General features: G+C 42.9%; 1 protein-coding gene across 1 annotated transcript; it reads right to left on the bottom strand.

Annotated features, from left to right (window-relative positions):
- Nucleotides 1–1,235: 1,235 nt before the first annotated feature.
- On the bottom strand, nucleotides 1,236–20,374 carry LOC310779455 (scavenger receptor cysteine-rich domain-containing group B protein-like; the record flags this gene model as incomplete). The annotated part of the gene is made up of 5 exons (XM_083639988.1): nucleotides 1,236–1,249; nucleotides 2,135–2,365; nucleotides 4,318–4,591; nucleotides 15,254–15,579; nucleotides 19,927–20,374. 5 exons carry the CDS (start codon nucleotides 20,372–20,374, stop codon nucleotides 1,236–1,238), a joined length of 1,293 nt encoding a protein of 430 aa, XP_083496114.1.
- Nucleotides 20,375–23,581: the final 3,207 nt, after the last annotated feature.

Consider the following 23,581-nt stretch of genomic DNA (forward strand, 5'->3'; position numbering starts at 1 on the left):
TCACACACTGTCCCCCACCGTCCAAGGTGGAAGACCTCCACTCTGCCAGAACAGGAGCTGTTCCCTCCATCGGCCAGGCGGACCTGCACCTCAGCTGCAGTGATGTGTGCTGCTGCTGCTGTGCTGCTGCTGCTGCTGCTGCTGCTGCTGCTGGTTATCACCTGAGTGACGTCAGTGGAAAATGGTCTTGAAGGAGTTGCTGTTGGAGGGCTTGTTGGAGCTGCTGTCATGTTGACTTCTGTTCAAAATGAAAAACAAGCAGTGCAACAATGAACGTGTCATAGTTGACTAGTGTTCATACAGTTCAGAGGGAGAATATAATTCCCCCAGTTGTTTTGTTATGGAACAGATATGTATGTATGTTCTTGTAGCATTACAATAAATAGATGAAATTAGCATGTCAATATATTGGAGTGATATTGGCACAGTAAGCATTAGAACAATAGTCTGACATCACAAGCTTGTAGACAGGGAGCACTCGTTAGGAACAAACAAAAGTAGAGCACGCACATCTACTCAGCATTGCAGGTGCAGGACAACAGACCATCAACATAGGTTAAAAAGTAGATTCTGCACACTGCATTGTAGACTTAACTCCCAGTTAAATAAACTGGGAGTTAAGTCTACAATGCAGTGTGTGGACTCTACTTTTTAACCAGCACTCGTTAGGAACCCATTGTTTTTAACAATTCTTCTTATTCTTCACACATTGTACTTGGCCCTAGCTCCATCATGTGATTGGTCTTTTGTGGGCAGTGGTGGCCTAAAGGTTAGAAAAGCGAACTTGTGACTGGAAGGTTAACCCCAACCACACTAGTGGAGCTGCTCACTATAAAATAAAGGTTAAAAAAAGTTTTCAAATTTGACACAAACATGGCAAACTGCAAGTCTCCAAGCGGTTTTGTTACATTTCTGCTACAAGGGGGGTATAACATGCAGCGAAACATAAACAGTCCTCGTGGGCACCCCGTTTGACCTATTGAAACTTAGCACAGCACTTAGTATGTCAAACAAATCTGCAATTGGAAGCAATGGTGTCCATCTGGGTAATTTGTCAACCATCTTGGAAATTTTGAAAAACTGTTGAAAATCCTCTCCTCGAACTGTAAGTCCAAATGACAACAAATTTGGTATGCATGGCTGATGGACATGCCCAAATCATTTAAAGTGGCAGAGTTATTAGCCAATCAGACTTTCACACAATTCAACGGATCAGAAGTACACTGCACTGTGGCCTATGACCTTGAAACTAGGTGGGCACATCAGTGACAACAGCTTACAGCCGCAACACATTTGGTGCGTGTAGCCCAAAAAACCATTTCAATTTGTGCTAAGCTAAGCTTTCCATTTGTGCTGCTGGTGCCAGCTATCACCAGAGTGATGTTAGCAATTGTGATTGCTGGAGATGGGTCTGTAGTAACTTTGGTGTTGCCTGCTGGTCAAACCAAAAGAAAAATGTCCGTGAACCACATCGCTAGGTAGGCCCCACTGACACCAAATCTAACAAGGAAATGTCCCTTTTCCACCCACAGTTCTTCCTGATAATTCAACCCGATCTCCAAAAAAATTGTAAAATAGCAACGTTTGTGGACATACGTTGGTATTTTACGATGTCGGCTAAGAAATTGTAAAATGGGAACGTATGCGTCTACAGCGGTGGGCGTGGTTTGGGCGTGTTTTACGGAGATTTTCTGTTTCTAACCCCTCCCCCTACTCTAATCCTCACCCTAACCACTCAGAACGTTACTATTTTACATTTTTCGAGCCGAAATTGTAAAATAGCAACGTTGGTCCATATCGTTGGTATTATACAATTTTCTAAGAGACTGTGTTGGATAATTGTGTGCAAAGGTGCCACTTTCTCTAAACTCCATTTAGTAATAATGTTCACAACAAAATCTATTATTTTGACTGTACATTTGGCTTATTGTGCAGAACATGATGTCCACTCTGTGTGGTTTACATTAATGCTCACATAAAGTAAATCCACCAGTTATATGTGAGTAATAACATCTGTAATGTACTTAAAAAATAGAGACACATTTACCTTCACAGATCACAGCAGCGTATTCACGGTGGACACAGTTGTTGGTGCCAAACCCTGGATGTCTACAGTCTGTTATTGATGACTCACTTCCTGAACAGATGACATCATCCAGCCAGATGGGCCCTCTGCCCTGTCCAAAACGTGCACTCGGTGGTGCTGCCAGGACTCTGCCACAACCCAGCTGTCTACACACCACCTGAGCATCAAGCAGGTCCCAGTTATCATCACACACTGTCCCCCACCGTCCAAGGTGGAAGACCTCCACTCTGCCAGAACAGGAGCTGTTCCCTCCATCGGCCAGGCGGACCTGCACCTCAGCTGCAGTGATGTGTGCTGCTGCTGCTGTGCTGCTGCTGCTGCTGCTGCTGCTGCTGGTTATCACCTGAGTGACGTCAGTGGAAAATGGTCTTGAAGGAGTTGCTGTTGGAGGGCTTGTTGGAGCTGCTGTCATGTTGACTTCTGTTCAAAATGAAAAACAAGCAGTGCAACAATGAACGTGTCATAGTTGACTAGTGTTCATACAGTTCAGAGGGAGAACATAATTCCCCCAGTTGTTTTGTTATGGAACAGATATGTATGTATGTTCTTGTAGCATTACAATAAATAGATGAAATTAGCATGTCAATATATTGGAGTGATATTGGCACAGTAAGCATTAGAACAATAGTCTGACATCACAAGCTTGTAGACAGGGAGCACTCGTTAGGAACAAACAAAAGTAGAGCACGCACATCTACTCAGCATTGCAGGTGCAGGACAACAGACCATCAACATAGGTTAAAAAGTAGATTCTGCACACTGCATTGTAGACTTAACTCCCAGTTAAATAAACTGGGAGTTAAGTCTACAATGCAGTGTGTGGACTCTACTTTTTAACCAGCACTCGTTAGGAACCCATTGTTTTTAACAATTCTTCTTATTCTTCACACATTGTACTTGGCCCTAGCTCCATCATGTGATTGGTCTTTTGTGGGCAGTGGTGGCCTAAAGGTTAGAAAAGCGAACTTGTGACTGGAAGGTTAACCCCAACCGCACTAGTGGAGCTGCTCAGTATAAAATAAAGGTTAAAAAAAGTTTTAAAATTTGACACAAACATGGCAAACTGCAAGTCTCCAAGCGGTTTTGTTACATTTCTGCTACAAGGGGGGTATAACATGCAGCGAAACATAAACAGTCCTCGTGGGCACCCCGTTTGACCTATTGAAACTTGATATGTAGCACTTAGTATGTCAAACAAATCTGCAATTGGAAGCAATGGTGTCCATCTGGGTAATTTGTCAACCATCTTGGAAATTTTGAAAAACTGTTGAAAATCCTCTCCTCGAACTGTAAGTCCAAATGACAACAAATTTGGTATGCATGGCTGATGGACATGCCCAAATCATTTAAAGTGGCAGAGTTATTAGCCAATCAGACTTTCACACAATTCAACGGATCAGAAGTACACTGCACTGTGGCCTATGACCTTGAAACTAGGTGGGCACATCAGTGACAACAGCTTACAGCCGCAACACGTTTGGTGCTTGTAGCCCAAAAAACCATTTCAATTTGTGCTAAGCTAAGCTTTCCATTTGTGCTGCTGGTGCCAGCTATCACCAGAGTGATGTTAGCAATTGTGATTGCTGGAGATGGGTCTGTAGTAACTTTGGTGTTGCCTGCTGGTCAAACCAAAAGAAAAATGTCCGTGAACCACATCGCTAGGTAGGCCCCACTGACACCAAATCTAACAAGGAAATGTCCCTTTTCCACCCACAGTTCTTCCTGATAATTCAACCCGATCTCCAAAAAAATTGTAAAATAGCAACGTTTGTGGACATACGTTGGTATTTTACGATGTCGGCTAAGAAATTGTAAAATGGGAACGTATGCGTCTACAGCGGTGGGCGTGGTTTGGGCGTGTTTTACGGAGATTTTCTGTTTCTAACCCCTCCCCCTACTCTAATCCTCACCCTAACCACTCAGAACGTTACTATTTTACATTTTTCGAGCCGAAATTGTAAAATAGCAACGTTGGTCCATATCGTTGGTATTATACAATTTTCTAAGAGACTGTGTTGGATAATTGTGTGCAAAGGTGCCACTTTCTCTAAACTCCATTTAGTAATAATGTTCACAACAAAATCTATTATTTTGACTGTACATTTGGCTTATTGTGCAGAACATGATGTCCACTCTGTGTGGTTTACATTAATGCTCACATAAAGTAAATCCACCAGTTATATGTGAGTAATAACATCTGTAATGTACTTAAAAAATAGAGACACATTTACCTTCACAGATCACAGCAGCGTATTCACGGTGGACACAGTTGTTGGTGCCAAACCCTGGATGTCTACAGTCTGTTATTGATGACTCACTTCCTGAACAGATGACATCATCCAGCCAGATGGGCCCTCTGCCCTGTCCAAAACGTGCACTCGGTGGTGCTGCCAGGACTCTGCCACAACCCAGCTGTCTACACACCACCTGAGCATCAAGCAGGTCCCAGTTATCATCACACACTGTCCCCCACCGTCCAAGGTGGAAGACCTCCACTCTGCCAGAACAGGAGCTGTTCCCTCCATCGGCCAGGCGGACCTGCACCTCAGCTGCAGTGATGTGTGCTGCTGCTGCTGTGCTGCTGCTGCTGCTGCTGCTGCTGGTTATCACCTGAGTGACGTCAGTGGAAAATGGTCTTGAAGGAGTTGCTGTTGGAGGGCTTGTTGGAGCTGCTGTCATGTTGACTTCTGTTCAAAATGAAAAACAAGCAGTGCAACAATGAACGTGTCATAGTTGACTAGTGTTCATACAGTTCAGAGGGAGAATATAATTCCCCCAGTTGTTTTGTTATGGAACAGATATGTATGTATGTTCTTGTAGCATTACAATAAATAGATGAAATTAGCATGTCAATATATTGGAGTGATATTGGCACAGTAAGCATTAGAACAATAGTCTGACATCACAAGCTTGTAGACAGGGAGCACTCGTTAGGAACAAACAAAAGTAGAGCACGCACATCTACTCAGCATTGCAGGTGCAGGACAACAGACCATCAACATAGGTTAAAAAGTAGATTCTGCACACTGCATTGTAGACTTAACTCCCAGTTAAATAAACTGGGAGTTAAGTCTACAATGCAGTGTGTGGACTCTACTTTTTAACCAGCACTCGTTAGGAACCCATTGTTTTTAACAATTCTTCTTATTCTTCACACATTGTACTTGGCCCTAGCTCCATCATGTGATTGGTCTTTTGTGGGCAGTGGTGGCCTAAAGGTTAGAAAAGCGAACTTGTGACTGGAAGGTTAACCCCAACCGCACTAGTGGAGCTGCTCAGTATAAAATAAAGGTTAAAAAAAGTTTTCAAATTTGACACAAACATGGCAAACTGCAAGTCTCCAAGCGGTTTTGTTACATTTCTGCTACAAGGGGGGTATAACATGCAGCGAAACATAAACAGTCCTCGTGGGCACCCCGTTTGACCTATTGAAACTTAGCACAGCACTTAGTATGTCAAACAAATCTGCAATTGGAAGCAATGGTGTCCATCTGGGTAATTTGTCAACCATCTTGGAAATTTTGAAAAACTGTTGAAAATCCTCTCCTCGAACTGTAAGTCCAAATGACAACAAATTTGGTATGCATGGCTGATGGACATGCCCAAATCATTTAAAGTGGCAGAGTTATTAGCCAATCAGACTTTCACACAATTCAACGGATCAGAAGTACACTGCACTGTGGCCTATGACCTTGAAACTAGGTGGGCACATCAGTGACAACAGCTTACAGCCGCAACACATTTGGTGCGTGTAGCCCAAAAAACCATTTCAATTTGTGCTAAGCTAAGCTTTCCATTTGTGCTGCTGGTGCCAGCTATCACCAGAGTGATGTTAGCAATTGTGATTGCTGGAGATGGGTCTGTAGTAACTTTGGTGTTGCCTGCTGGTCAAACCAAAAGAAAAATGTCCGTGAACCACATCGCTAGGTAGGCCCCACTGACACCAAATCTAACAAGGAAATGTCCCTTTTCCACCCACAGTTCTTCCTGATAATTCAACCCGATCTCCAAAAAAATTGTAAAATAGCAACGTTTGTGGACATACGTTGGTATTTTACGATGTCGGCTAAGAAATTGTAAAATGGGAACGTATGCGTCTACAGCGGTGGGCGTGGTTTGGGCGTGTTTTACGGAGATTTTCTGTTTCTAACCCCTCCCCCTACTCTAATCCTCACCCTAACCACTCAGAACGTTACTATTTTACATTTTTCGAGCCGAAATTGTAAAATAGCAACGTTGGTCCATATCGTTGGTATTATACAATTTTCTAAGAGACTGTGTTGGATAATTGTGTGCAAAGGTGCCACTTTCTCTAAACTCCATTTAGTAATAATGTTCACAACAAAATCTATTATTTTGACTGTACATTTGGCTTATTGTGCAGAACATGATGTCCACTCTGTGTGGTTTACATTAATGCTCACATAAAGTAAATCCACCAGTTATATGTGAGTAATAACATCTGTAATGTACTTAAAAAATAGAGACACATTTACCTTCACAGATCACAGCAGCGTCTTCATTGTGACCACAGTTGTTGGTGCCAAACCCTGGATGTCTACAGTCTGTTATTGATGACTCACTTCCTGAACAGATGACATCATCCAGCCAGATGGGCCCTCTGCCCTGTCCAAAACGTGCACTCGGTGGTGCTGCCAGGACTCTGCCACAACCCAGCTGTCTACACACCACCTGAGCATCAAGCAGGTCCCAGTTATCATCACACACTGTCCCCCACTGTCCAAGGTGGAAGACCTCCACTCTGCCAGAACAGGAGCTGTTCCCTCCATCGGCCAGGCGGACCTGCACCTCAGCTGCAGTGATGTGTGCTGCTGCTGCTGTGCTGCTGCTGCTGCTGCTGCTGCTGGTTATCACCTGAGTGACGTCAGTGGAAAATGGTCTTGAAGGAGTTGCTGTTGGAGGGCTTGTTGGAGCTGCTGTCATGTTGACTTCTGTTCAAAATGAAAAACAAGCAGTGCAACAATGAACGTGTCATAGTTGACTAGTGTTCATACAGTTCAGAGGGAGAACATAATTCCCCCAGTTGTTTTGTTATGGAACAGATATGTATGTATGTTCTTGTAGCATTACAATAAATAGATGAAATTAGCATGTCAATATATTGGAGTGATATTGGCACAGTAAGCATTAGAACAATAGTCTGACATCACAAGCTTGTAGACAGGGAGCACTCGTTAGGAACAAACAAAAGTAGAGCACGCACATCTACTCAGCATTGCAGGTGCAGGACAACAGACCATCAACATAGGTTAAAAAGTAGATTCTGCACACTGCATTGTAGACTTAACTCCCAGTTAAATAAACTGGGAGTTAAGTCTACAATGCAGTGTGTGGACTCTACTTTTTAACCAGCACTCGTTAGGAACCCATTGTTTTTAACAATTCTTCTTATTCTTCACACATTGTACTTGGCCCTAGCTCCATCATGTGATTGGTCTTTTGTGGGCAGTGGTGGCCTAAAGGTTAGAAAAGCGAACTTGTGACTGGAAGGTTAACCCCAACCGCACTAGTGGAGCTGCTCAGTATAAAATAAAGGTTAAAAAAAGTTTTAAAATTCGACACAAACATGGCAAACTGCAAGTCTCCAAGCGGTTTTGTTACATTTCTGCTACAAGGGGGGTATAACATGCAGCGAAACATAAACAGTCCTCGTGGGCACCCCGTTTGACCTATTGAAACTTGATATGTAGCACAGCACTTAGTATGTCAAACAAATCTGCAATTGGAAGCAATGGTGTCCATCTGGGTAATTTGTCAACCATCTTGGAAATTTTGAAAAACTGTTGAAAATCCTCTCCTCGAACTGTAAGTCCAAATGACAACAAATTTGGTATGCATGGCTGATGGACATGCCCAAATCATTTAAAGTGGCAGAGTTATTAGCCAATCAGACTTTCACACAATTCAACGGATCAGAAGTACACTGCACTGTGGCCTATGACCTTGAAACTAGGTGGGCACATCAGTGACAACAGCTTACAGCCGCAACACGTTTGGTGCTTGTAGCCCAAAAAACCATTTCAATTTGTGCTAAGCTAAGCTTTCCATTTGTGCTGCTGGTGCCAGCTATCACCAGAGTGATGTTAGCAATTGTGATTGCTGGAGATGGGTCTGTAGTAACTTTGGTGTTGCCTGCTGGTCAAACCAAAAGAAAAATGTCCGTGAACCACATCGCTAGGTAGGCCCCACTGACACCAAATCTAACAAGGAAATGTCCCTTTTCCACCCACAGTTCTTCCTGATAATTCAACCCGATCTCCAAAAAAATTGTAAAATAGCAACGTTTGTGGACATACGTTGGTATTTTACGATGTCGGCTAAGAAATTGTAAAATGGGAACGTATGCGTCTACAGCGGTGGGCGTGGTTTGGGCGTGTTTTACGGAGATTTTCTGTTTCTAACCCCTCCCCCTACTCTAATCCTCACCCTAACCACTCAGAACGTTACTATTTTACATTTTTCGAGCCGAAATTGTAAAATAGCAACGTTGGTCCATATCGTTGGTATTATACAATTTTCTAAGAGACTGTGTTGGATAATTGTGTGCAAAGGTGCCACTTTCTCTAAACTCCATTTAGTAATAATGTTCACAACAAAATCTATTATTTTGACTGTACATTTGGCTTATTGTGCAGAACATGATGTCCACTCTGTGTGGTTTACATTAATGCTCACATAAAGTAAATCCACCAGTTATATGTGAGTAATAACATCTGTAATGTACTTAAAAAATAGAGACACATTTACCTTCACAGATCACAGCAGCGTATTCACGGTGGACACAGTTGTTGGTGCCAAACCCTGGATGTCTACAGTCTGTTATTGATGACTCACTTCCTGAACAGATGACATCATCCAGCCAGATGGGCCCTCTGCCCTGTCCAAAACGTGCACTCGGTGGTGCTGCCAGGACTCTGCCACAACCCAGCTGTCTACACACCACCTGAGCATCAAGCAGGTCCCAGTTATCATCACACACTGTCCCCCACCGTCCAAGGTGGAAGACCTCCACTCTGCCAGAACAGGAGCTGTTCCCTCCATCGGCCAGGCGGACCTGCACCTCAGCTGCAGTGATGTGTGCTGCTGCTGCTGTGCTGCTGCTGCTGCTGCTGCTGCTGCTGCTGCTGGTTATCACCTGAGTGACGTCAGTGGAAAATGGTCTTGAAGGAGTTGCTGTTGGAGGGCTTGTTGGAGCTGCTGTCATGTTGACTTCTGTTCAAAATGAAAAACAAGCAGTGCAACAATGAACGTGTCATAGTTGACTAGTGTTCATACAGTTCAGAGGGAGAACATAATTCCCCCAGTTGTTTTGTTATGGAACAGATATGTATGTATGTTCTTGTAGCATTACAATAAATAGATGAAATTAGCATGTCAATATATTGGAGTGATATTGGCACAGTAAGCATTAGAACAATAGTCTGACATCACAAGCTTGTAGACAGGGAGCACTCGTTAGGAACAAACAAAAGTAGAGCACGCACATCTACTCAGCATTGCAGGTGCAGGACAACAGACCATCAACATAGGTTAAAAAGTAGATTCTGCACACTGCATTGTAGACTTAACTCCCAGTTAAATAAACTGGGAGTTAAGTCTACAATGCAGTGTGTGGACTCTACTTTTTAACCAGCACTCGTTAGGAACCCATTGTTTTTAACAATTCTTCTTATTCTTCACACATTGTACTTGGCCCTAGCTCCATCATGTGATTGGTCTTTTGTGGGCAGTGGTGGCCTAAAGGTTAGAAAAGCGAACTTGTGACTGGAAGGTTAACCCCAACCGCACTAGTGGAGCTGCTCAGTATAAAATAAAGGTTAAAAAAAGTTTTAAAATTTGACACAAACATGGCAAACTGCAAGTCTCCAAGCGGTTTTGTTACATTTCTGCTACAAGGGGGGTATAACATGCAGCGAAACATAAACAGTCCTCGTGGGCACCCCGTTTGACCTATTGAAACTTGATATGTAGCACTTAGTATGTCAAACAAATCTGCAATTGGAAGCAATGGTGTCCATCTGGGTAATTTGTCAACCATCTTGGAAATTTTGAAAAACTGTTGAAAATCCTCTCCTCGAACTGTAAGTCCAAATGACAACAAATTTGGTATGCATGGCTGATGGACATGCCCAAATCATTTAAAGTGGCAGAGTTATTAGCCAATCAGACTTTCACACAATTCAACGGATCAGAAGTACACTGCACTGTGGCCTATGACCTTGAAACTAGGTGGGCACATCAGTGACAACAGCTTACAGCCGCAACACGTTTGGTGCTTGTAGCCCAAAAAACCATTTCAATTTGTGCTAAGCTAAGCTTTCCATTTGTGCTGCTGGTGCCAGCTATCACCAGAGTGATGTTAGCAATTGTGATTGCTGGAGATGGGTCTGTAGTAACTTTGGTGTTGCCTGCTGGTCAAACCAAAAGAAAAATGTCCGTGAACCACATCGCTAGGTAGGCCCCACTGACACCAAATCTAACAAGGAAATGTCCCTTTTCCACCCACAGTTCTTCCTGATAATTCAACCCGATCTCCAAAAAAATTGTAAAATAGCAACGTTTGTGGACATACGTTGGTATTTTACGATGTCGGCTAAGAAATTGTAAAATGGGAACGTATGCGTCTACAGCGGTGGGCGTGGTTTGGGCGTGTTTTACGGAGATTTTCTGTTTCTAACCCCTCCCCCTACTCTAATCCTCACCCTAACCACTCAGAACGTTACTATTTTACATTTTTCGAGCCGAAATTGTAAAATAGCAACGTTGGTCCATATCGTTGGTATTATACAATTTTCTAAGAGACTGTGTTGGATAATTGTGTGCAAAGGTGCCACTTTCTCTAAACTCCATTTAGTAATAATGTTCACAACAAAATCTATTATTTTGACTGTACATTTGGCTTATTGTGCAGAACATGATGTCCACTCTGTGTGGTTTACATTAATGCTCACATAAAGTAAATCCACCAGTTATATGTGAGTAATAACATCTGTAATGTACTTAAAAAATAGAGACACATTTACCTTCACAGATCACAGCAGCGTATTCACGGTGGACACAGTTGTTGGTGCCAAACCCTGGATGTCTACAGTCTGTTATTGATGACTCACTTCCTGAACAGATGACATCATCCAGCCAGATGGGCCCTCTGCCCTGTCCAAAACGTGCACTCGGTGGTGCTGCCAGGACTCTGCCACAACCCAGCTGTCTACACACCACCTGAGCATCAAGCAGGTCCCAGTTATCATCACACACTGTCCCCCACCGTCCAAGGTGGAAGACCTCCACTCTGCCAGAACAGGAGCTGTTCCCTCCATCGGCCAGGCGGACCTGCACCTCAGCTGCAGTGATGTGTGCTGCTGCTGCTGTGCTGCTGCTGCTGCTGCTGCTGCTGCTGGTTATCACCTGAGTGACGTCAGTGGAAAATGGTCTTGAAGGAGTTGCTGTTGGAGGGCTTGTTGGAGCTGCTGTCATGTTGACTTCTGTTCAAAATGAAAAACAAGCAGTGCAACAATGAACGTGTCATAGTTGACTAGTGTTCATACAGTTCAGAGGGAGAACATAATTCCCCCAGTTGTTTTGTTATGGAACAGATATGTATGTATGTTCTTGTAGCATTACAATAAATAGATTAAATTAGCATGTCAATATATTGGAGTGATATTGGCACAGTAAGCATTAGAACAATAGTCTGACATCACAAGCTTGTAGACAGGGAGCACTCGTTAGGAACAAACAAAAGTAGAGCACGCACATCTACTCAGCATTGCAGGTGCAGGACAACAGACCATCAACATAGGTTAAAAAGTAGATTCTGCACACTGCATTGTAGACTTAACTCCCAGTTAAATAAACTGGGAGTTAAGTCTACAATGCAGTGTGTGGACTCTACTTTTTAACCAGCACTCGTTAGGAACCCATTGTTTTTAACAATTCTTCTTATTCTTCACACATTGTACTTGGCCCTAGCTCCATCATGTGATTGGTCTTTTGTGGGCAGTGGTGGCCTAAAGGTTAGAAAAGCGAACTTGTGACTGGAAGGTTAACCCCAACCGCACTAGTGGAGCTGCTCAGTATAAAATAAAGGTTAAAAAAAGTTTTAAAATTTGACACAAACATGGCAAACTGCAAGTCTCCAAGCGGTTTTGTTACATTTCTGCTACAAGGGGGGTATAACATGAAGCGAAACATAAACAGTCCTCGTGGGCACCCCGTTTGACCTATTGAAACTTAGCACAGCACTTAGTATGTCAAACAAATCTGCAATTGGAAGCAATGGTGTCCATCTGGGTAATTTGTCCACCATCTTGGAAATTTTGAAAAACTGTTGAAAATCCTCTCCTCGAACTGTAAGTCCAAATGACAACAAATTTGGTATGCATGGCCGATGGACATGCCCAAATCATTTAAAGTGGCAGAGTTATTAGCCAATCAGACTTTCACACAATTCAATGGATCAGAAGGACAATGCACAGTGGCCTATGACCTTGAAACTAGGTGGGCACATCAGTGACAACACTTTACAGCCGCACCACGTTTGGTGCTGGTAGCCCAACAAACCATTTCAATTTGTGCCAAGTTTTCCATTTGTGCTGCTGGTGCCGGCTATCACCAGAGTGATGTTAGCAATTGTCATTGCTGGAGATGGGTCTGTAGTAACTTTGGTGTTGCCTGCTGGTCAAACCAAAAGAAAAATGTCTGTGAACCACATCGCTAGGTAGGCCCCACTGACACCAAATCTAACAAGGAAATGTCCCTTTTTCCACCCACAGTTCTTCCTGATAATTGTGTGCAAAGGTGCCACTTCCTCTAAACTCCATTTAGTAATAACGTTCAAAACACAATCTATTATTTTGAGTGTAAATTTGGTTTATTGTGCAGCGAGATGATGTCCACTCTGTGTGGTTTAAATTACTGCTCACATATCAAGTAAATCCACCAGTTATATGTGAGTAATAACATCTGTAATGTACTTAAAGAATAGAGACACATTTACCTTCACAGATCACAGCAGCGTCTTCATTGTGACCACAGTTGTGGGTCCCAAACCCTCGATGTCTACAGTCTGTTATTGATGACTCACTTCCTGAACAGGTGACATCATCCAGCCAGATGGGGCCTCTGCCCTGTCCAAAACGTGCACCCTGTGGTGCTGCCAGGACTCTGCCACAACCCAGCTGTCTACACACCACCTGAGCATCAAGCAGGTCCCACTCATCATCACACACTGTCCCCCACTGTCCAAGGTGGAAGACCTCCACTCTGCCAGAACAGAAGCTGTTCCCGCCATCGGCCAGGCGGACCTGCACCTCAGCTGCAGTGATGTGTGCTGCTGCTGCTGTGCTGCTGCTGCTGCTGCTGCTGGCTATTACCTGAGTGACGTCAGTGGAAAATGGTCTTGAAGGAGATGTTGTTGGAGGGCTTGTTGAAGGTGCTGCCATGTTGACTTCTATTCAAAATGAAAAACAAGCAGTGCAACAATGAACGTGTCATAGTTGACTAGTGTTCATACAGTTCAGAGGGAGAACATAATTCCCCCAGTTGTTTTGATATGGAACAGATATGTATGTATGTTCTTGTAGCATTAAAATGAATAGATGAAATTAGCATGTACATATTATTGGAGTGATATCTGCACAGTAAGAGAGCAAAAGTTTGGCATCACAAGCTTATAGACAGGGAGCACTCGTTAGGAACCCATTGTTTTTAATCAGATTCTTATAATTTTGCACATTGTAGCCTAATCGACTCTAGCTCAGCATGTCATTGGTCAAAGGTTTTTAAATTTGGTACAAACATGTGTTACAGTCCTTCTCACATGGTTATGCTAATATTTACTTCTATTTGCTATGACTGATTTATCTTTGATGTGTGTGGGTGTTCATTTAGAAGGATATAGAGGCACCCTTTATACCTCTATATGACCTCTGTGTCCATATGGTGCCTTTTTGGCCATAATGGGTTGCCATAGGCAGACTTAAATTGGATGCCGTGCTTGCACTAAGGGTTCAGTCTGGTCCCTACAGAAGAGGCGTTTGTGGCCCGCCATGCATCTTGTTGATAGTCTATACTAGTTTCCGTCTTGTTTTGTTTTGTTTTGTCACTTTTGTTCTGTCCCACTTATAGCGCAGGATGATTACTCTGGATTCCTCATGCAATCAACAGAGTGGAGCTGGCGCAGTGTCGTGGCCGGCCAGGATCGCTCCCGAGGGAGCGTACCTATGTTCCCCGGGTCCTATATTCCCCGGGTCCTATGTTCCCCGTTTTTGTGGGACCGGGGAACATAAAACCCTTCCTAACCTCCCCCAGACCCTAACCCAAAACCTAACCTCTCCCACCCCTCACGCCTAAACCTAAGGTCGGCATTGCGGGTGGTCGGCATAGCGGATAGACACCCCAAATGTTACGGAGAGTGTTAAAAACGGGGAACATAGGACCCGGGGAACATAGGACCCGGGGAACATAGGGATGACCCCGCTCCCGAAGGCCATGTCAGCTAATGTCGGAGTGAGTAGCCTACTTACATAACAATACTTAAATCAGCCTTTTCATTCTTTCAGTGTTTATTACTTCATGTTACCATTCTCGGTGAAGTAGTGGAAAGCCCCTAGACAACGAATGATGCCAAGTTAATTAATGATGCATTTCTGCCGACCCGTATCATTATGTTGGCCCGTGTGGGATTGAGATAATGAACACTAATGCGAATTGTAACGCATGGCAAACTGCGTTAAGCAGGTCTCTGGGTGTTTTTGTCATATTTCGGCTACAGGAAGGGCGCTATAACAAGCAGCCAAACTTATAGTCCTCTTGGCGCCCCAGTTGACATAGACAATTGAAACTTGGTATGTAGCTCTCATTTAGTATGCAGAACAAATCTCCAATTTGGACCCATAAGGTCCATCTGGGTGGATTGTCCACCATCTTGGGAATTTCCTGATTATTGTGTCCAAATGTGCCACTTCCTCTAAACTCCATTTAGTAATAATGTTCAAAACACAATCTATTCTTTTGACTGTACATTTGGCTTATTGTGCGGCGAGATGATGTCCACTCTGTGTGGTTTACATTACTACTCACATATAAAGTAAATCCACCAGTTATATGTCAGTAATAACATCTGTAATGTACTTAAAGAATAGAGACACATTTACCTTCACAGATCACAGCGGCGTCTTCATTGTGACCACAGTTGTTGGTGCCAAACCCTGGATGTCTACAGTCTGTTATTGATGACTCACTTCCTGAACAGGTGACATCATCCAGCCAGATGGGCCCTCTGCCCTGTCCAAAACGTGCACTCGGTGGTGCTGCCAGGACTCTGCCACAACCCAGCTGTCTACACACCACCTGAGCATCAAGCAGGTCCCAGTCATCATCACACACTGTCCCCCACTGTCCAAGGTGGAAGACCTCCACTCTGCCAGAACAGGAGCTGTTCCCTCCATTGGCCAGGCGGACCTGCACCTCAGCTGCAGTGATGTGTGCTGCTGCTGCTGTGCTGCTGCTGCTGCTGGCTATCACCTGAGTGACGTCAGTGGAAAATGGTCTTGAAGGAGATGTTGTTGGAGGGCTTGTTGAAGGTGCTGTCATCTTGACTTCTATTCAAAATGAAAAACAAGCAGTGCAACAATGAACGTGTCATAGTTGACTAGTTTTCATACAGTTCAGAGGGAGAACATAATTCCCCCAGTTGTTTTGATATGGAACAGATATGTATGTATGTTCTTGTAGCATTAAAATGAATAGATGAAATTAGCATGTCAATATATTGGAGTGATATTGGCACAGTAAGCATTAGAACAATAGTCTGACATCACAAGCTTGTAGACAGGGAGCACTCGTTAGGAACAAACAAAAGTAGAGCACGCACATCCACTCAGCATTGCAGGTGCAGGACAACAGACCATCAACATAGGTTCAAAAGTAGAGTCTGCACACTGCATTGTAGACTTAACTCCCAGTTAAATAAACTGGGAGTTAAGTCTACAATGCAGTGTGTGGACTCTACTTTTTAACCAGCACTCGTTAGGAACCCATTGTTTTTAACAATTCTTCTTATTCTTCACACATTGTACTTGGCCCTAGCTGCAGCATGTGATTGGTCTTTTGTGGGCAGTGGTGGCCTAAAGGTTAAAAAAGCGAACTTGTGACTGGAAGGTTAACCCCAACCGCACTAGTGGAGCTGCTCAGTATAAAATAAAGGTTAAAAAAAGTTTTCAAATTTGACACAAACATGGAAAACTGCATTAAGCAAGTCTCCAAGCGGTTTTGTTACATTTCTGCTACAAGGGTGGTATAACATGCAGCGAAACATAAACAGTCCTCGTGGGCACCCCGTTTGACCTATTGAAACTTAGCACAGCACTTAGTATGTCAAACAAATCTGGGTAACGCTTTAGAATACAGCCCGCAAATAAGCATGTAGTTAGAGTATAACAACGGGGTTTAGGGCTGTAGTTATAGTCTAACTACGGGGTTTAAGGAGTGAATTATAAGATCTGTACTTATAGTCTAACTACGGGGTTTAAGGAGTGTAGTTATAGTATAACAACGGGGTTTAAGGAGTGTAGTTATGGTATAACAACGGGGTTTAAGGAGTGTAGTTATAGTCTAACAACAGGGTTTAAGGAGTGTAGTTAGAGTATAACAACATGTTTAAGGAGTGTAGTTAGAGTATAACAACGGGGTTTAAGGAGTGTAGTTAGAGTATAACAACGGGGTTTAAGGAGTGAAAAAATACTTTAACTAGAGGGTAACAAGATCTGTACTTATAGTCTAACTACGGGGTCGCGGGCTGTATTATGAAGCAGGGGACAAATGTTTGTACTTATAGGCTAATTACGGGGTACCACACTGTACTTACAGGGTAACTACGGGGTTTAAGGAGTGTAGTTAGAGTATAACAACGGGGTTTAAGGAGTGTAGTTAGAGTATAACAACGGGGTTTAAGGAGTGTAGTTAGAGTATAACAACGGGGTTTAAGGAGTCTAGTTAGAGTATAACAACAGGGTTTAAGGAGTCTAGTTAGAGTATAACAACGGGGTTTAAGGAGTGTAGTTAGAGTATAACAACGGGGTTTAAGGAGTCTAGTTAGAGTATAACAACGGGGTTTAAGGAGTCTAGTTAGAGTCTAACAACGGGGTTTAAGGAGTGTAGTTAGAGTATAACAACGGGGTTTAAGGAGTGTAGTTAGAGTATAACAACGAGGTTTAAGGAGTCTAGTTAGAGTATAACAATGGGGTTTAAGGAGTGTAGTTAGAGTATAACAACGGGGTTTAAGGTGTCTAGTTAGAGTATAACAACGGGGTTTAAGGAGTCTAGTTAGAGTATAACAACGGGGTTTAAGGAGTCTAGTTAGAGTATAACAACGGGGTTTAAGGAGTCTAGTTAGAGTATAACAACGGGGTTTAAGGAGTGTAGTTAGAGTATAACAACGGGGTTTAAGGAGTCTAGTTAGAGTATAACAACAGGGTTTAAGGAGTCTAGTTAGAGTATAACAACGGGGTTTAAGGAGTCTAGTTAGAGTATAACAACGGGGTTTAAGGAGTCTAGTTAGAGTATAACAACGGGGTTTAAGGAGTCTAGTTAGAGTATAACAACGGGGTTTAAGGAGTCTAGTTAGAGTCTAACTTAAACTTAAACCCCGTTGTTATACTCTAACTACACTCCTTAAACCCTGTTGTTATACTCTAACTACACTCCTTAAACCCCATAGTTACCCTGTAAGTACAGTGTGGTACCCCGTAATTAGCCTATAAGTACAAACATTTGTCCCCTGCTTCATAATACAGCCCGCGACCCCGTAGTTAGACTAAGTACAGATCTTGTTACCCTCTAGTTAAAGTATTTTTTCACTCCTTAAACCCCGTTGTTATACTCTAACTACACTCCTTAAACCCTGTTGTTATACTCTAACTACACTCCTTAAACCCCATTGTTATACTCTAACTACACTCCTTAAACCCCGTTGTTATACTCTAACTAGACTCCTTAAACCCCATTGTTATACTCTAACTAGACTCCTTAAACCCCGTTGTTATACTCTAACTAGACTCCTTAAACCCCGTTGTTATACTCTAACTAGACTCCTTAAACCCTGTTGTTATACTCTAACTAGACTCCTTAAACCCCGTTGTTATACTCTAACTAGACTCCTTAAACCCTGTTGTTATACTCTAACTACACTCCTTAAACCCCGTTGTTATACTCTAACTACACTCCTTAAACCCCGTTGTTATACTCTAACTACACTCCTTAAACCCCGTTGTTAGACTATAACTACACTCCTTAAACCCCGTTGTTATACTCTAACTAGACTCCTTAAACCCCGTTGTTATACTCTAACTAGACTCCTTAAACCCCGTTGTTATACTCTAACTACACTCCTTAAACCCCGTTGTTATACTCTAACTACACTCCTTAAACCCCGTTGTTATACTCTAACTACACTCCTTAAACCCCGTTGTTAGACTATAACTACACTCCTTAAACCCCGTTGTTATACTCTAACTAGACTCCTTAAACCCCGTTGTTATACTCTAACTAGACTCCTTAAACCCCGTTGTTATACTCTAACTACACTCCTTAAACCCCGTAGTTACCCTGTAAGTACAGTGTGGTACCCCGTAATTAGCCTATAAGTACAAACATTTGTCCCCTGCTTCATAATACAGCCCGCGACCCCGTAGTTAGACTATAAGTACAGATCTTGTTACCCTCTAGTTAAAGTATTTTTTCACCCCTTAAACCCCGTTGTTATACTCTAACTACACTCCTTAAACCCCGTTGGTATACTCTAACTACACTCCTTAAACCCGTTGTTATACTCTAACTACACTCCTTAAACCCTGTTGTTAGACTATAACTACACTCCTTAAACCCCGTTGTTATACCATAACTACACTCCTTAAACCCCGTTGTTATACTATAACTACACTCCTTAAACCCCGTAGTTAGACTATAAGTACAGATCTTATAATTCACTCCTTAAACCCCGTAGTTAGACTATAACTACAGCCCTAAACCCCGTTGTTATACTCTAACTACATGCTTATTTGCGGGCTGTATTCTAAAGCGTTACCCAAATCTGCAATTGGAAGCAATGGTGTCCATCTGGGTAATTTGTCCACCATCTTGGAAATTTTGAAAAACTGTTGAAAATCCTCTCCTCGAACTGTAAGTCCAAATGACAACAAATTTGGTATGCATGGCCGATGGACATGCCCAAATCATTTAAAGTGGCAGAGTTATTAGCCAATCAGACTTTCACACAATTCAATGGATCAGAAGGACAATGCACAGTGGCCTATGACCTTGAAACTAGGTGGGCACATCAGTGACAACACTTTACAGCCGCACCACGTTTGGTGCTGGTAGCCCAACAAACCATTTCAATTTGTGCTAAGTTTTCCATTTGTGCTGCTGGTGCCGGCTATCACCAGAGTGATGTTAGCAATTGTCATTGCTGGAGATGGGTCTGTAGTAACTTTGGTGTTGCCTGCTGGTCAAACCAAAAGAAAAATGTCCGTGAACCACATCGCTAGGTAGGCCCCACTGACACCAAATCTAACAAGGAAATGTCCCTTTTTCCACCCACAGTTCTTCCTGATAATTGTGTGCAAAGGTGCCACTTCCTCTAAACTCCATTCAGTAATAACGTTCAAAACACAATCTATTATTTTGAGTGTAAATTTGGTTTATTGTGCAGCGAGATGATGTCCACTCTGTGTGGTTTAAATTACTGCTCACATATAAAGTAAATCCACCAGTTATATGTGAGTAATAACATCTGTAATGTACTTAAAGAATAGAGACACATTTACCTTCACAGATCACAGCAGCGTCTTCATTGTGACCACAGTTGTGGGTCCCAAACCCTGGATGTCTACAGTCTGTTATTGATGACTCACTTCCTGAACAGGTGACATCATCCAGCCAGATGGGGCCTCTGCCCTGTCCAAAACGTGCACCCTGTGGTGCTGCCAGGACTCTGCCACAACCCAGCTGTCTACACACCACCTGAGCATCAAGCAGGTCCCAGTCATCATCACACACTGTCCCCCACTGTCCAAGGTGGAAGACCTCCACTCTGCCAGAACAGAAGCTGTTCCCGCCATCGGCCAGGCGGACCTGCACCTCAGCTGCAGTGATGTGTGCTGCTGCTGCTGTGCTGCTGCTGCTGCTGCTGGCTATCACCTGAGTGACGTCAGTGGAAAATGGTCTTGAAGGAGATGTTGTTGGAGGGCTTGTTGAAGGTGCTGCCATGTTGACTTCTATTCAAAATGAAAAACAAGCAGTGCAACAATGAACGTGTCATAGTTGACTAGTGTTCATACAGTTCAGAGGGAGAACATAATTCCCCCAGTTGTTTTGATATGGAACAGATATGTATGTATGTTCTTGTAGCATTAAAATGAATAGATGAAATTAGCATGTCAATATATTGGAGTGATATTGGCACAGTAAGCATTAGAACAATAGTCTGACATCACAAGCTTGTAGACAGGGAGCACTCGTTACGAACAAACAAAAGTAGAGCACGCACATCCACTCAGCATTGCAGGTGCAGGACAACAGACCATCAACATAGGTTAAAAAGTAGAGTCTGCACACTGCATTGTAGACTTAACTCCCAGTTAAATAAACTGGGAGTTAAGTCTACAATGCAGTGTGTGGACTCTACTTTTTAACCAGCACTCGTTAGGAACCCATTGTTTTTAACAATTCTTCTTATTCTTCACACATTGTACTTGGCCCTAGCTCCATCATGTGATTGGTCTTTTGTGGGCAGTGGTGGCCTAAAGGTTAGAAAAGCGAACTTGTGACTGGAAGGTTAACCCCAACCGCACTAGTGGAGCTGCTCAGTATAAAATAAAGGTTAAAAAAAGTTTTAAAATTTGACACAAACATGGCAAACTGCAAGTCTCCAAGCGGTTTTGTTACATTTCTGCTACAAGGGGGGTATAACATGCAGCGAAACATAAACAGTCCTCGTGGGCAAAAGTTTGACCTATTGAAACTTGATATGTAGCACTTAGTATGTCAAACAAATCTGCAATTGGAAGCAATGGTGTCCATCTGGGTAATTTGTCAACCATCTTGGAAATTTTGAAAAACTGTTGAAAATCCTCTCCTCGAACTCTAAGTCCAAATGACAACAAATTTGGTATGCATGGCTGATGGACATGCCCAAATCATTTAAAGTGGCAGAGTTATTAGCCAATCAGACTTTCACACAATTCAACGGATCAGAAGTACACTGCACTGTGGCCTATGACCTTGAAACTAGGTGGGCACATCAGTGACAACAGCTTACAGCCGCAACACGTTTGGTGCTTGTAGCCCAAAAAACCATTTCAATTTGTGCTAAGCTAAGCTTTCCATTTGTGCTGCTGGTGCCAGCTATCACCAGAGTGATGTTAGCAATTGTGATTGCTGGAGATGGGTCTGTAGTAACTTTGGTGTTGCCTGCTGGTCAAACCAAAAGAAAAATGTCCGTGAACCACATCGCTAGGTAGGCCCCACTGACACCAAATCTAACAAGGAAATGTCCCTTTTCCACCCACAGTTCTTCCTGATAATTCAACCCGATCTCCAAAAAAATTGTAAAATAGCAACGTTTGTGGACATACGTTGGTATTTTACGATGTCGGCTAAGAAATTGTAAAATGGGAACGTATGCGTCTACAGCGGTGGGCGTGGTTTGGGCGTGTTTTACGGAGATTTTCTGTTTCTAACCCCTCCCCCTACTCTAATCCTCACCCTAACCACTCAGAACGTTACTATTTTACATTTTTCGAGCCGAAATTGTAAAATAGCAACGTTGGTCCATATCGTTGGTATTATACAATTTTCTAAGAGACTGTGTTGGATAATTGTGTGCAAAGGTGCCACTTTCTCTAAACTCCATTTAGTAATAATGTTCACAACAAAATCTATTATTTTGACTGTACATTTGGCTTATTGTGCAGAACATGATGTCCACTCTGTGTGGTTTACATTAATGCTCACATAAAGTAAATCCACCAGTTATATGTGAGTAATAACATCTGTAATGTACTTAAAAAATAGAGACACATTTACCTTCACAGATCACAGCAGCGTATTCACGGTGGACACAGTTGTTGGTGCCAAACCCTGGATGTCTACAGTCTGTTATTGATGACTCACTTCCTGAACAGATGACATCATCCAGCCAGATGGGCCCTCTGCCCTGTCCAAAACGTGCACTCGGTGGTGCTGCCAGGACTCTGCCACAACCCAGCTGTCTACACACCACCTGAGCATCAAGCAGGTCCCAGTTATCATCACACACTGTCCCCCACTGTCCAAGGTGGAAGACCTCCACTCTGCCAGAACAGGAGCTGTTCCCTCCATCGGCCAGGCGGACCTGCACCTCAGCTGCAGTGATGTGTGCTGCTGCTGCTGTGCTGCTGCTGCTGCTGCTGCTGCTGGTTATCACCTGAGTGACGTCAGTGGAAAATGGTCTTGAAGGAGTTGCTGTTGGAGGGCTTGTTGGAGCTGCTGTCATGTTGACTTCTGTTCAAAATGAAAAACAAGCAGTGCAACAATGAACGTGTCATAGTTGACTAGTGTTCATACAGTTCAGAGGGAGAACATAATTCCCCCAGTTGTTTTGTTATGGAACAGATATGTATGTATGTTCTTGTAGCATTAAAATGAATAGATGAAATTAGCATGTCAATATATTGGAGTGATATTGGCACAGTAAGCATTAGAACAATAGTCTGACATCACAAGCTTGTAGACAGGGAGCACTCGTTACGAACAAACAAAAGTAGAGCACGCACATCCACTCAGCATTGCAGGTGCAGGACAACAGACCATCAACATAGGTTAAAAAGTAGAGTCTGCACACTGCATTGTAGACTTAACTCCCAGTTAAATAAACTGGGAGTTAAGTCTACAATGCAGTGTGTGGACTCTACTTTTTAACCAGCACTCGTTAGGAACCCATTGTTTTTAACAATTCTTCTTATTCTTCACACATTGTACTTGGCCCTAGCTCCATCATGTGATTGGTCTTTTGTGGGCAGTGGTGGCCTAAAGGTTAGAAAAGCGAACTTGTGACTGGAAGGTTAACCCCAACCGCACTAGTGGAGCTGCTCAGTATAAAATAAAGGTTAAAAAAAGTTTTAAAATTTGACACAAACATGGCAAACTGCAAGTCTCCAAGCGGTTTTGTTACATTTCTGCTACAAGGGGGGTATAACATGCAGCGAAAGATAAACAGTCCTCGTGGGCAAAAGTTTGACCTATTGAAACTTGATATGTAGCACTTAGTATGTCAAACAAATCTGCAATTGGAAGCAATGGTGTCCATCTGGGTAATTTGTCAACCATCTTGGAAATTTTGAAAAACTGTTGAAAATCCTCTCCTCGAACTGTAAGTCCAAATGACAACAAATTTGGTATGCATGGCTGATGGACATGCCCAAATCATTTAAAGTG

This window comes from Poromitra crassiceps (genome assembly GCF_964638095.1).
Source record: "Poromitra crassiceps genome assembly, chromosome: 7".
Taxonomy (NCBI): Eukaryota; Metazoa; Chordata; class Actinopteri; order Beryciformes; family Melamphaidae; genus Poromitra; species Poromitra crassiceps.